This window comes from Perognathus longimembris, chromosome 3 (assembly GCF_023159225.1).
Source record: "Perognathus longimembris pacificus isolate PPM17 chromosome 3, ASM2315922v1, whole genome shotgun sequence".
NCBI classification, from domain to species: Eukaryota; Metazoa; Chordata; class Mammalia; order Rodentia; family Heteromyidae; genus Perognathus; species Perognathus longimembris.
This window is the reverse complement of record NC_063163.1, coordinates 38,611,155-38,626,767: the sequence shown is the minus strand read 5'-3', so window position 1 is coordinate 38,626,767 and position 15,613 is coordinate 38,611,155. Positions and strand designations below refer to the sequence as shown.

Here is a 15,613-nt window from a genome sequence, read left to right as displayed (position 1 = left end):
AGGTTGAAGAGAGACTTCAAAGACCATCTAGCTGTGTTCATCTGTAGCATTTCCTCTAAAACTGTACCCACATGTATACTACAGTCTGTGGCTGTGCTGTATTTCTGCTTTATGAAGTATTCGTGTGCTAGTGGGACCACACCGCATCAACCAACCCCGGTCCAGTCTCACAGACGGCATCTGCAGCATCATTTTATTTCATTCCTGCCCACATTTTATCATGTAGGCATTTCATGCTAGGCACTGTGCCACAGAGCTGGCACATCCATCAATCCAGTCTTACCTTCTGCCCTCAAAAGCTCACAGTCTTTTAAGTGTTTTAGTGCTCCTACTATCATATTACATGAAATCTCTCCATCTGTGTCCAGGCTTGTAAATCTCCAAGCCTAAAAGCACGAGACTGTGGCCAGTTGGTGACCCAGATGGATCTAGATCTTCAAGAGGGAGCAGCCACATGAGTGTGGCTGGTAATCTTAGTTTATGAGAACAAAGGAAGCACCAGGATTTAGTGTTCTCCCAATAGAGAAGAGATCATTATTTAAAGGGCTTTAATTACGAGTGCCACCTGGAGGAGCAATGGAGTCCTCAATGGGCAGTCTACCAAGAATTAAGGGGAAGCAATGTTCCCAAGAACTTGTCCATCCAACTACTGCTTTATAGTTCCATACCTGACAGTGTGCGTTTGCCTGACTTTAACAACTAGAGTATGAACTGTTCCCAGAGAGCAGGCCTGGATCTTAAGATTACTTTCTACTTCTTCCTCAGTGCCTACCTAATGATGATCAGACTAAATCCAGTGTATTTGGAGGAAGAGGGTGGCTTAGAGATTTTAGTGGATTTTCATGACAATAACCTTTTTCCCCCCTCTTCGTTCCAGCACAGAAGCATATACCTTGATAGCACCAAGTGAAAACAGAAGACAACAGATACAAAGGAGTATGTATACTTACTCACCTGCCACTTAGAATGCTTCTTGTGTTCTTTACAGTTGGTTTTTATTTTTGTTTTCTCATTTTCATATACTTGCCAGATCTCATCCATGTTATCGGTTTTAATTCTACCTTTAAAGTTGTTCTGTTTTTAGACCTTCTAAATTTATATTAGTAATGGAACTCATGGTGTGATTATAAACCTTGTTTTTCTGCTGGGCCTAAGTACAGACATCTTACTGCGGAAACATTGAGCTAACTGCCGATATTTTTATGGCACTTGTGAATACATTTTTTCTCCCTGAGGTGGATTTTGCTACATAGCCCAAACTACTTTGTTCTCCCAAGTGCTGAGATTACAGGTTTGAGCCACCTTGTCCAGCCTTTTAGTTCTTTTGATTTGTGTAATTTATCTCTTCCTTGGATTGCACCTTCTCTGGGTGCAAGGCAGGGACCAAGTTTTACTCATTTTCCATGTTCCTTATATTTAGTGTTTTATTGAAATACAGCAAATATACATGCTACCTTCTGTCATAGTTTTATCTTTTTGAGTATTGCCAGGAGAGCTGAAGTTCTCTTAGTGTACAGGAAACTTTGAGACTTGTTCACATCAAGCTACAGTGCCAGTACTGAAATTTTATGCTCTCATTGGTAGGAAGTTTAATTTTGTCGCTGATGGTAGGCCAAAGGACACAACAGGAAAGTCAGTATCAAAAGAATTCTCACCAGACAATAGCCCTCTGGATGGTACAGTGAATCAGCACTGAATCATAGCTTCTCAGTGGGAACTGCAGGTGTTTGCAACAGAGCCCCAAGATTCTGGCATCTTAAAGGCCTTTGCCTTAGATACTTAATGGAAGTTTACATCTCACCATGGTCTGAAGTTTGATATATTTCAGAATTTTCTATTTCTAGTTAAAAAGTTTCATAAATTGACCTTTAAAGAATTCGTCTAATGGGTTGATGATGAGGGCCTAAGCTGGAAGAACAGAACTAATATCTCCCTGGCGCCCCCTGCTGTCACAAAAAATAAGTTCTTGCCAATGAGCTCAGCTCCCCAGAAAGCAAATGCTTGACTAATGGTCCAGAATGCCAGGACCCAGAGCAGAGGAAGAGCCCTCACTCCCCTGGAGTTGTAGTAAGTTTGAAGAATATTTAAAATGCATTGAAATGCATCAAATATAGGCATAGGAAATCTCTAGAGATACATATTTCCCCATGTGTGAAAAGTTCTCATATGCTGACATATGAATATTCTAGTTTTTCACACATTTGCTGTAAGAAACATTTAAAATTAACTTGCTGTTGGACTTTCACAATTGGAGGAAAAACTGTCCTCTTGTTTTAGTAGGACTTGAGGATGTTTCTCAAGTGTGTGCCCGCTGCACAGGCACTTGGGAAATTTCACGGGGGTGAGTGACTCCCAAGAGGGTAGGGCTAGAAAGTGATTTTCTTTTCCTGGATATCTTATCCATTTATGGATTGTTATCTGATGGCCGTTTCTTATGCTTAGAAATGACTTGGTTTTTTTCCTAATCCTAATAATAATAATAATAATCCTAATAATCTGATATTTCTTACCTGGCTTAGTTGCTGAGCAAGAGCTGGCGAACCTGGAGAAATGGAAGCAGCAGAACAGACCTAAAGCAGTTCACATAGTGCCAAGACGGCTGGGTAAGCAGTAAAGCAGGTGCCTGTCGGGGAGCTAGGGCCACCTACAGATCCTGAGGGCACCTGCGCATGTCTGCCTTTGTACCTTAGAGAGGGTGGTTTGGGTAGTCCTGCTGTTTGGGATGGGAATACATTTGACTTTGAAACATTTCAGTGTGTACGCATATTGTGTCTAGTCTCCTGCAAGTAGCAAATGACGAGGCCACACTTTTATGAGAATAAACTGATGGCTTAATTGCTAAATAATTTAGAGCCTCTTTTCGATGATCAGCTCTGAAGAAAGCTTACCTGGGGCACTGCATATGCCCTGTCATAGCACCAGTCTGAATCAGAGGAAAAGCTCTCACAGCATATTAATCATGGCACTTAAATGCTAATGTGAAGAAAATGAAGGGAGAGTCAATTCCAAGAGCAAGAGGAGAGTGAACTGGGGACACAGTGGTTGGTATAAAGATAAATGTGACTTGGGTGTTCATTGTAAGGACAGAAAGAGACCTTTGGGCTCTGTGAGCAGGTACTGCCAGCGTGATGAATTGTCTGAGCCACCTCTGCAGGGTCGGAGTCATTCAAGGGAAAGATACCTAATAGGGGGTCTCATTCGCTTCCTTTTCTTTTCTCTACCACCAGCCGCTGAGAACCTAAAAGGCTGGATACACATTTCATCGATCAAATTCATACAAACTTCTTGAGGTCATGACTATTTATTATCCTAGAAGTTTTTTTTTTTTTTTTTTTTTTTTTTTTTTGGCCAGTCCTGGGCCTTGGACTCAGGGCCTGAGCACTGTCCCTGGCTTCTTCCCGCTCAAGGCTAGCACTCTGCCACTTGAGCCACAGCGCCGCTTCTGGCCGTTTTCTGTATATGTGGTGCTGGGGAATCGAACCTAGGGCCTCTTGTATCCGAGGCAGGCACTCTTGCCACTAGGCTATATCCCCAGCCCCCCTAGAAGTTTTAAAGAAGAATTATTTTTCTAGGATCTTGGGAAAAGAAGCTAATTTGAAATTACTTAATGAGGGAAAGGAATAGTATTATCACTGACATCCCATTGTATTTCATGAAAAATGTGAAGGTCAAATGTCACCTTCCTTCCTTGTCCCACCTCTCTTTGGCTTCTCTTATAGAAAGGATACCACCTCTTTCTGGCAGCTCTAAGGCAGGCTCTTTGCTCTCTAGATGGTGCTCATAGTTGTATTTCTCTTAAGATGGCTTTAGATCTGCACACTCTCTCGTGAAATCCACATGAAATTATATCTTTCTTCCCACCAACTGTAGGAAGGCAGACTGTTGACAATGCAGCCACTTTTTGAGCATCAACTGAGTATCCATCTGACAACCATCTTGTACCTTTCTAGCTTTGTCTTTTCTCTATCATACTCTGAGGGATGCTGGGCTCCAGCTGATTCCTTGCTTATTTTTGTCTAAATAATTTTCTTTCTCCAAACATAAACACAGGGAAGATGGAAGGCAGAGAGACAAAAGTCCTCAAGTTTCTACACTCCCTTGACCCCTTTTATAGGTTGAAGGCAGTTGTCAATGAAGATTCTCCAAACCATACTTTAGTTCCTTTTGCAGATCTTTCATTGTTTTGAGGGTCTGGTGCCTCATTTTGGAATTTGGAGCAGTTGGCACCTATTTTCTTTTAGCCTTGGCAGATAATGAGTAAAATTCTCATTTTAAAATTTCTGTTAATAAAGTATTTAGATGTGGGCAGGGATGGAACTGAAGGAGTAGAATAAATTCGTTGAAGTTGGAGATGAGTTTTGAACAAAACTTGAAAATGTTTAGACACTTCTCTCTACTTCTCTCAAAACAGGATAGTGCAGAAAATATTGAGAATCACTAATTGATAGAGGCTTCAATATTCCTGATCTCCCACAAAAGTGACTGAAGAGCCCAATGAAATAGGATTTGTTATAGCTTAGAGGACTCAGAAGAAAACCACTGTGCCTTTATCATCAGTTAAATGATAAAACCTAGATTGAAGGCAAATGGTTTTGAAGGCATCCTCTGTGCCAGTGACTCTGAGATCTGACACTTGTCATGACCAAAGCCCCAGAAAGTGATTTTAGAGGTGTCTTTCTAATATCAATGCCAAGCGTGTATAAACACGGACAAATCCCTACGTGATCATTCTTAGGATATGGGCAATCTGTGAGGACTTCTGGCCCCAAGGTATTTTAGTTTAAGAAAGAATAAGCAAATATCTTTCTTTCCTTGTTGTCTTCTAGAATACCTGATGAAAGAACAATAAATAGTATGGGTTGATAATAAATTGTATGGAATAGAAGTTACTAGCTGGCATATTCCCATTATATTTTGGAAGACTGGGATATGAAGAGCAAATACATGTGTAGTAACAGGAGCCTAGAGCGTTCTCGAGATTCACTGCATAAACACAGGACAGTAGAGGCTGAAGAATTAAAAAGACACACAAAACTGAAGCATTCTTGCTAACTATGTTAAGATAAGGAATGGCCATATTTAAGCAGAATTTCTAAGACTGGAAATACTTATTACTCTTTAGGATGATGCTTTAATTATGATTTCAATCTAAGAAAAGCTTTAAATGAACTAATGGCTGAAAATCTTTGGCATTATTATCTTTTTAAAACATGACCTTACCATTTTTGTCTAGCTCTGTTTCTCTGTTAAGCAATTTTCATTCTTTCAGCTCTTAAGTAAGATAACCGGTTGCTGTCTTATTTTCAGTGGTATGGTATTGTTAGGGGAGCTCATGTATAGACTTAACTTGAACTTATCTTTAATGATCTACATCCATGTTTTGCCTTCATGGCTTCCCCCCTCCTCCCCTCAATTAGGTGGAAACCAATCAGAGTCTGAAGTGAGGAAGAAGCAACAACTTCAACTGATGCAATCTAAATATCAGCAAAAGGTCAGAACTCATCACTTTTAGTTTAACTTTGGCAAAGGATTTGAGTACTATAATTTAACAAACAACCACAAAATAGCATTATCACTTTACCAACCTTTTTCACTCAAGGCTGGTTTTCTACCACTTAAGCCACAGCTCCACTCCCAGCTTTTTGCTGGTTAACTGGAAGTAAAGACTCTCAGGTTTTGTCATCTGCTTGGGTTGGCTTCAAACTCTAACCTTAAAATCTCAGGTTCCTGAGTAGCTAGGTTCACAGGAGCCACCAGTGCCCAGAAAAAACATAAAATCCTTAAACCAGTGTGCAATACAACTTTAAAAATGGGAGTCAGAAAGTAAGAAGCAAAGAGAAATGTCTAGAGTTTTTTTTAAAAAATCATGTATCAGCATGACCTTTGATTAAGGTTAATTTTCCCCAAATATGAGTATATATCAACTGTACTATATTTTAAATTTTTTTGGTTCCAAGGATTGATTGGATTTACCTTAGCCAAATCATGCAAGTATTACATAAGAAAAAAATTAAAAATACCCGGTGATCTTTATAGTGAACACAATGAAGGTTTTGTTGTTGTTGGTTGTGGTGGTAGTGTGGAGGTGGTGGTGGTGGTGGGGTGTGTGTGTGCGCACTTGCACGCACACATTCACACACACACATGTATGTGCTGGTCTTGTAGCTTGAACTTAGGGACTGGGTGCTGTCCTTGAGCTTTTTTTTTGCGTAAGGCTAGTGCTCTACCATTTAAGCCACAGCTTTACTTTTGTCTTTTTGGTGGGTATTTGGAGATAAAGTCTCATGGACTTTCTTTCCTGCCTAGGTTGGCTTCAAACAACAATCCTCAGATCTCAGCCTCTTGAGTAGCTTAGATTACAGGCATGAGCCACCAGCAACCAGCCACTATGAGTTGTATAATCAGGAAATATTATCTGTTCTTTCCCCTTCCAGAGAGAGACAGTGACAGACAGAGACAGAGGCAAAGGCAGAGACAAAGAGACAAGAGAGACACAGAAACACAGAGAAACCAAGGTACAGAGGAAAATAGAAGCAGAAAGACAGAGACAAAAAGACATGGAGAGACAAAGAAAGGCAAAGACACACAGAGACAGAGACACAGAGGAAAAGAGAGACTGAAGAGGGCTGGGGATATAGCCTAGTGGCAAGAGTGCCTGCCTCGGATACACGAGGCCCTAGGTTCGATTCCCCAGCACCACATATACAGAAAACGGCCAGAAGCGGCGCTGTGGCTCAAGTGGCAGAGTGCTAGCCTTGAGCGGGAAGAAGCCAGGGACAGTGCTCAGGCCCTGAGTCCAAGGCCCAGGACTGTCCAAAAAAAAAAAAGAGAGAGAGACTGAAGAGAGAGAACAGAGAAATGGACACACACACACACACACACACACACACACACACACACTAAAGAAACACAGACATTTCATAGGCAGGAGATGTAGCATGGCTATTCACTACCATCTAAGTAGCTTGAAGCAACAACCTATAATCATGGTGAGGTATAGCACAAACAATACTGTAATTTGCCTTTCATCATAATTTTGTGTTCCAGAAGTTCAAACTGAAAAATGGTAACTGCTTTTTGTCCTCTGTAATTTCAATACAATTTAGCTAAAGAGAGAAGAATCTTTAAGAATCAAGAAGGAAGTCGAAGAAGCTGAGCTCCAAAAAATGAAGGCCATTCAGAGAGAGAAGGTAAGAAGGTGGAGAGTATGGTTAGGTGCCATTTACCCAGGAATATGTGCCATATTCCCTTCTGGACACTGTCCATGCATCGACTCATTTAATCCTTGCTGTAATATGGGGAAGTAGATATTACCAATTCTGCAAAGGAGTACACAGAGCAACAGCCCAGATCAAGTAAAAGGATGAAAACTGACGTTCTTGCAGAGCCGTATGGCCTCAGAGCTTGATTTCTGAGTCAGTAAAGTCTCACCCATTACATGAGTGATCAAATTATTAATTGTATATTTTGTCAGAAGACAAAGTGAGGCTTTATGACTAGTTAGTAATGGCAGTCAGTGATACACTGTCATAGTCATATCCACATATTGGATTTTCCAGGGCGATTGTGGCATAGGTAACCATGCCTCTTACTGACAGGAGGAAAAGCTTGCATGAAATGTCAGTATTCATAATAAGACTGTCCTCATTTCTTACTCTTCCTCTCTCTCTTCTTTCTATTTCTCCTTGGACAGAATGTAGCCCAGATTGGTCTTCAACTCATAATCCTCCTGTTTTCCAATTGCTGGAGTTCCAGCCACTATACCCACATTGAGAGGGTCTATTCTAAACCTCAAAGCAATGTTTTTGGTTTTGACATAATTTTCATTTTTTTTATAAAATGCTCATTTGCTAGAAAAGAAGGAAGAATGTACAGGTATTTCACTCCCGTTCGCTACAAAGTCATCAGCAGAAATAGATTTTAAGTGTTAAAGAGATTTGGGGACAGGGATGGGGACTCATGATGCTAAACACTACTGCGTAACACCTGCTTCCGGTGTATTAGAGAAATACAATCCCTTTTCCTGATTGCCTTTCTTCCTATTTTTTCTTTTAAAAATTAAATCTCAGCCCCAAATGGTCAAATGATGGACATTTTTACAAATTAGTGAAGCAAACACTGATGGCTAAGGAACACAAGAAATGCATAGGCAGCTTGCTCTTGCCTGAAGACTCCTGATGGCTGGGAACTGTCTAGTCTTCCTTGAAAGTTGTCTGTTGTACTATGTGACCTGGGGCAGGTACCTAATCTTCTCTGAACTATTCCTGGAAAATTAGTCTATAAGCCTACCTCATCAAGTCCATCAAAAGCTTGCTATTACTGTAGAGATGTAGGTACTGTGGGTGCAGGTAAGACTGGGTTTGCACAGGAAGAACAGTAACAAAATGCTGGAGTTACATAAACAGAGTATAGGAGAGCTCAAGTGGTTGAGCGCCTCACCAGCAAATGTGAGGCTCTGAGTTCAAGCTCCTGTACTGCTAAAATTTTTAAAAATTATAGAAACTACATTTCTACATTTTGTTGCAGTCATCAATTTTGGCTATTATACCTTATTTGTACAAGTTTTTGTAGCAATCTTGTTTCTATTCATCTCTTTCTCTTTCTTTGTATTTTTCCCCCCTTGTCCCAACTGTTCTGTTCTTCAGCTGTCTTTTCCCCCTCCCACTTGCTCCTTCGAAGCCTCTGGTCTGTGATTGGGGTGGGAGGGCATTCTCCCTTTATGGAGTCTGCCTGCTTTTCAAGTGGGACCAAGAAAACCATCACCAGGAATTGAACAAAAAGGTTTGCAGACCCAACGAATTACTGTGTTATACACTCTTGTCCTAAAAGTCATTTATTGGTTGTCATTTAACCCCTATAATTGGTCACTTGTGGGTTGTTGATAGTTTAGTTCTTTGTGGGTCAATAACATACGTTACTTAAATGTTAGTGGCTGAAAGTCTGTTAACATTTAGTAAAAGCAGTATTTTGCTCCTTCTAAGTCCTACTACAACACAAGACCTGCAGTGATCATTAAATATGGAAACACTAATTGGCTTGGCTTTTCTAAAATGATAACTATAATGATGATTGTCCTATGTTTGCTTGAGAGTAAGGGATGTGGAGAGAGATTTATTTATTTTATTTCGACTTATTTATTTATTTTGTTTGGCAGTGCTGGAATTTGAACCCCGGGGGGAATTGTACTTACTAGGCAAGTGTTCTCCAGTCACTTCTAGATCCCAGGGAGAGAATTGAACTTTAGCTCCTCCCCATTCAAAATGAGGCCCGGGGATGAGCAGCCTAGATTTTGCTGAAGTACAGAAACTTGAGCCCTTCCTAAATGAGAATCTGCATCGTGCCAAACACTCTGATTCCTATGTACATGAGATTTTGAGGTATAATCATTTAAATGATGTTACAAAAGAAAAAGCCGCTTGTCTCATCCTTCTACAGACTTGATTTCTGTGGCTGGTTGGCCTGCCCTGCCTCTGTGACCAAGCCCTTCCTATTGTATATAAACACATGGCTTTCCATACTAAATATAAGCCTATTTAGTAGCTCATGTCAGAGAGCAAAGTGGACATTAGCCATCTAGAAGTGACATATTTTACATCGCTAGTGTGATAATGGCCAAGGGGAAGTGATAATGATGGAGCTTATGGAGCACTTATTCTTTACAATGCACAGCAAATACACACACAGACACCAGCCTGTAAACCACTCACCTCTTCCCCAGACAGTGGATGCTGCCAGGGAAGGCTGAGCCAAGCCAAGCAGAAACCAAGCAGCTACCCATGAGCTGGTCCTGACTTTCTTTCCCCGCCAACCTTGTCTTTAGGTTTCCCTCCCCCAGGAGAGATCATAGGGGAACCTGGGTCTCATTCTGCTGTGTCATTAACTGTATATGTGACATTGAGTAAAGGGAGACTAAACATAATCTTTCTCTAAGTCTCTGTCTATCTCTCTCCCTCTCTCCCTCCCTCTCTCTCTCTCTCTCTCTCTCTCTCTCTCTCTGTGTGTGTGTGTGTGTGTGTGTGTGTGTGTGTGTGTGTGTGGTGGGCTTGAACTCAGGGCCTAATCCACTGTCCCTTAGCTTTTTCACTAAAGGCTTGTGTTCTCCCACTTGAACCACAGTTGACTTTTGATAGTTAATTAGAGATGAGAGTCTCACAGGCTTCTATGCCCAAGCTGACTTTGAACTGTAATACTCTGGCTTAGCCTTCTGAGTAGCTAGGATTACAGGCATGAGCCTCCAGTACCTGGTTTGTTGTTTGATTTTTTTTTTTTTGCCAGTCCTGGGGTTTGAACTCAGGCCTGGGTACTGTCCCTGAGCCTCTTTGTGCTCCTGGCTAGTGCTCTACCACTTGAGCCACAGCATCATTTCTGTGTTGTTGTTGTTTTTTTTCTGAGTAATTTATTAGATAAAGAGTCTCATGGTCTTTTCTGCCCAGGCTGGCTTTGAACTGTAATCCTCAGATCTCAGCCTCCTTGTAACTAGTGTTACAGGTATGAAACTATAGTGCCTGGCTTTCCATGTTTCATAAACAAGGAAGTTTAAAAGGTAGCCAACTCTTTAGCACCTCTTCTCACTAATGGAGCACAGAGTATGTCAACACTACAGATTGAAAGTGGATGTCTGCAGGAGGTGCTGGGATGTTTGATCAAATCTACATTCCCTAAGCTAGAAGATGGTAATATTAAGTACTACCAGTGCTATCCTAGAGCAGCCTCAGATGGTGTGGGAGAACAGATTGTTAAATTTTCAGAGATGTTGTGAGTTATTTAATATGTGTTGGTAGTCTGCAACTGAGTGTTGTGGGAATATTTCCACTGCAGGAATTGGCAAAAGCCACAAATCAACTTCTCCTCCTCCTTTCTGCTAGAATGGGTCATTATGTGTCTGGCAGCACTAGCTGCTTAGTGCTAAAATGAAAGGAGTACTTGCTTACCCAAAGTCAGGCCTTAGAAGGCTAAGAGGGGCAAAGATTTTATGAAGTACCTGGCATATTGTCCTTATTGATTTAAAAATAAGTTATAATTCATGGTAGGCCAAACAATTCTTCATTTTCCCTCAAGGTATTCAAATTCTTGTTTTTAGAATATAGAAATATATTACATGGCAAAGGTGATTTAGTAGACAAATAAAATTAGGGTTGATAATCAATTGGCTCTAAAGTATGGCAAAGGTTCTTTAATAGCTTGGTGACTCAGGACAGTGTCTCCAAAATTGGAAAAGGCAGGTAAAAGAGAAGGAAGGTGACAGGAGAAAGATTCAGCCTGCTCGTTGATGGCTATGAAGATGGAAGGTGTCAAGGATTGTCAGAATGCTCTCAGAGAGCTGCAGAGGTCGGAGAAAATAAGGAAACAGATTTACCCGGCAGCAACCAGTACAAGTAATTTTAGCCCAATAAGGCTTGTTTTGATGCACAGTGAGATTTTGCTAATTTTTAATCTCATGATTTTGAAGTGCAAGTGTGAGTTCTGGAATGCAGGTGTGGCACTCTTCATGCTTCCCTTTCATTGTGAAATAAGTATGACAGAATTTAGATTAGACAGACTAGAGCAACTACTGTCTGCGTTGGAATTATCCTTGCAATAGCCACATGAGACAACTGGAGAAATACAATGTATTAAATGACATGCTTAAGAACATTATATATTGAATTCTCCTGGTGGTGAGCACTTAGGACAGATGTGTTGATGTTATACATATAAAGAAGTCTTTAACCACCATATCTCTTCACTCTAGTGTATCAACTCCATGTAAGGAAGGCATAAAGACATTCGTATTTAACATGTGGATTTGATGAGCTTAATCATTTTATCTCTATTAAACCACACAAATGAGGTTGTTGGAGGAAAAATACATAGGGCTATTCTTGTTTGCACTAGATTTCTAGCATTCCATCATAGCTATGTCTGTAACAATGCCTGATGCCCAGCATTTTTGCTCTGTGTTGTAGACCCAGCCCCCAAACCAAGGTCTTTCCTCATTTCATGTCCTCTTTATCTTCTTTCATTTTCAGCACATGACATCGTGTTCTACTTTCTAGGAAATAAAGGCCACCAGGCCTCAAATGCCTTTATTTTTTTCTGTTTCTTTACCTTTTGCTATCTCTATTCCTCTCTCCTCTTAAGAGGAGTAAGAAGGTACATTTCTGGGTTACTCTGATGGGTTCTTTTACCTGTCTGCATTCACCATCTTGTCTTTCTTAGCATCTCAGGGGTTTGCTTCTTTAAAAGTTAAGCCCCCCCCCCCACCCCTCTGCCTTTTTTTACTCACTTTTTTGTATCTTTTCCCTCTCTCAGTAGATAATCATCAGAGTGAAGTCTCTTGGATTAACAAAACACATCTCAGTGTTCTGGTTTTGTTGTTGTTCTTTGTTTTGGCCAGTCCTGGGCCTTGAACTCAGGGCCTGAGCATTGTCCCTGGCTTCTTTTGGTTCAAGGCTAGCACTCTACCACTTGAGCCACAGTACCACTTCTGGCCATTTTCTATATATGTGTTGCTGAGGAATCAAACCCAGGGCTTCATGTATATGAGGTTAGCATTCTTGCCACTAGGCCATATGCACAGCCCCTTGGTGTTCTTCTGTTCTAAGCATCATGGGACTTTTAGGAACCTTTGGTTTCTAAGTGTCAGTCTATGCACTGACTCTTCCACCATCTCTTAAACCAAAGATTAGAGTGCTCACCAGTTTTCAGCTAGCTTAGGAAATCACTTTTTCAAGCCTCTCTCCTTTCCTTGTTCCTTGGTAGGCTGAGTTGGGCTTCTTTCTCAATACTTCTCTAGTACCGATCTAACAAAGTTCTGATGGTGTTCTTCAGTAGAGACTCTTCTAATTCTCAGATTATTATTAAATACCCTATTCCTTAAATTTATATGGGTGAGTCCCTCCAGATTTCTATGGCTCCTCTCCCTCCATTTGTTTTTATTTATTTATTTATTTTTACCATTACTGATGTTCTAATAGGTCTATCCATTGGTCTCTTCTGACATGTCTGTATCTAAGTCCCCATCGTTGGTTAAACTCCCACATTTAAAGCCTTAGCTGAAACCTATGCTACTGTTTTCTGAAGTCTACATCTTCTAATCAGACCATATTTCTGAACCCAGAGCCATATATACGTATTATTCTATATGCTTGATCTTTTTCTTTTCTGCTCTACATGTACACTTTGAATATGAGTTCAAAATTGGCCTCTATTCACATTGATACTGTAAATGATAGTTTCCCTTTTTGTACTTATCCTACCTAGGCCAAACAGTCTTATCTGTTGTTCTATCAACTAAATTTTTGTAAAGCCTATTTTTTTCTTTACCCATTCTTGTTTAATTTTGGAACTCTCACAATTTATGGCCTGGATTACTATGAAAATTATGATTCCATGTTACTATCAGAGTAAGTTGTCTACCATACTTGCTTAAAATAATCTAATGGCTTATTATTGCCTTTGGTGAGGTTCAGATTCCTTTATGTAACAGCTATATTTCTTCATTATTTCCACTTCATACTTTTCCAGCCTTATTTTCCACTCATGTCTTCACAAACATCCTTCACTTTATCCATGAGTTGCTCATGATTTAATGAACTGGCAAACTCCATAATGTTTCTCTTTTGAAGATATTGTAATTTCTGAGACAGGCCTTTTCCCATCTGGGGCCATTATTGACCCATCATTGCCTTTGTGCAAATTAGAAAACAGTTCTTTGGCCCAGAGTCAGTTCTGTTAAGAATATAAGAATATAATAGACCATCCCATGTCATATATTATTTTTCAGTCATACATCTATGTCAGGTAATGATACAAATAAAATGTATTTCTCTGGGTCACAGTCAATAAAGCTTATAAGCAACTAGAATAAAAAAAACCCTCAAAAAGTCAATTCTGTGTTTGCTCCAATTGGTGATAAATTGCATCTTTGTGAGAAGCAAAAGAATACAAACCAAAACAACAACAACAAAAAAAAACCCTTCTCTGTGCCAAAGCAACCCCATGCTGTGTGCAAAGCTAGAGGTGCAGAATACTGTCTTTATTTCTGCCTTTCTGCTGGAACCCCCTTCATAGTGAACCCCTGTACAATGTTGTGCAGCATCTCTGTTCTCATTCCTTCCAACTCTTACTGGAAAGCTGTTATTTGAGACTGGTTTCTATCTACAATTTCTCTCATTGCACCCATGCTTTTTTCTTCCTTAATCTTTTAAGTTCATCAGTACCTTGGAAAATATGAAGAATGCTCCAATCTCATTCTCCACAAAAGCCTGGTACTCTTTACAGCTCACCCATGAACCTGGGATGTAGAAAACATATTCAGGATGATTTTTTAGGTTCTTGACTCTGCCGAGGATAAGGAGAATGACACTTCATAGCTATTGAGTGAACATTTTTGGCACTACTGTGAGAATTTCCTGACAATCTTCTTTGTTTCTACCCTATGTTCACATGACCTCACTTTCAAACTATGTCCCCTAACATATTTAACATACTGCACCTCATTGCGTTCCTTCTATACCACTCACTGACTGAAAAATTTCAGGGTAGGAACTAGTACTAGCTATTATTGCCAGCATGGAACAGAATCAAACATACTGTAGATGGGATGTTTGTTAAATAAATGAGATTAGTGATAGTGATGGAAATCTTTGTTAGTGACATTGGGCTGGAGATGAACCCATATTCTTTTTCTGGATTGCATGTTTTCGTATGTGACGTTCTATATTTGTATTAACTGTTTCTAAATCAAAATAAATACAATTCAATCATTTGTTTCCATTTTGTTAAATGGAAAGAAAACAATCATACTAAGTAGAAGCATTTGAATTAGTATATTAAACTTGCTGCCTACAATTTCTTCAAATACCCTTAATATTTTGAAAAAGACTTCTCTCTTGGCTTTGTTGAAAGATAAGAAAAAAATACAGTGTGAAATTCAGCTATTGTAGCAGTGATTTTGAAAGTTGGAAGGTATTCATGAGGAGATTCAAAGTGATTTTTCTCTATTCTGACCTTGCTAAAGGAACCCAGCCCTTGTCTCTAAATGCTTATGTGACCTTGGCATTGCTCATCAAAGACCATTTCTAACATTAATTTCATCAAACTACTTCTTTTTTCCTATCTCTAACAGTTTTCATCCTCTCCATCCCCCACCCTCACAATTGAGCACCTTTAGAGTCAATGATTCATGACTTTGTCTACAGTGGAATCATGTTTACTGGTTTTTATTGTTCTTATTGGTTTTATAATGTTCTCTTTTTCTGTTTTGCTGACAATCCAGTTGCTTACTTTATAATTGATTCCCTTCGACTCTAGAAAACTTCCTATAGCTTACTTTTTAAAGCTGAAATCATCATCCATTTTGCCTGTCAAAGTGGGAAAATATGTGAAAGGAGATTTTCATGAAAATAAACAATATGAAGAGTTATTTTCCTCTCCTTGAAAGATGAAGCCAAGTTTAAAAGTGATGACTTCCATTATTCTTTTTCACAGGACCTTTTCTGGGCAAATCCAATTTTTTTTTTTTTTTTATTAAACCCAGCTGCTTGCTTCCTCTCTAAGATTCATTTAAAATTTAAATTTGCCTATGTTGTAGAACTTGTTTCAGCTCCCCACTAAATTTGTTATCTAAGAG

At 39.7% G+C, this 15,613-nt stretch overlaps 1 protein-coding gene across 2 annotated transcripts in view; it reads left to right on the top strand.

Moving 5' to 3' along the window:
• Epsti1 (epithelial stromal interaction 1) overlaps positions 1 to 15,613 on the top strand; it is an 89,736-nt gene that overhangs the window by 19,530 nt on the left and 54,593 nt on the right. For both annotated transcript variants that reach the window (XM_048341310.1, XM_048341309.1), the window contains exons 2-5: positions 878 to 936; positions 2,520 to 2,603; positions 5,418 to 5,491; positions 7,107 to 7,190. In XM_048341310.1, coding sequence (XP_048197267.1) covers positions 878 to 936; positions 2,520 to 2,603; positions 5,418 to 5,491; positions 7,107 to 7,190 — 301 coding nt within the window. The remainder of the gene's footprint in view (positions 1 to 877; positions 937 to 2,519; positions 2,604 to 5,417; positions 5,492 to 7,106; positions 7,191 to 15,613) is intronic.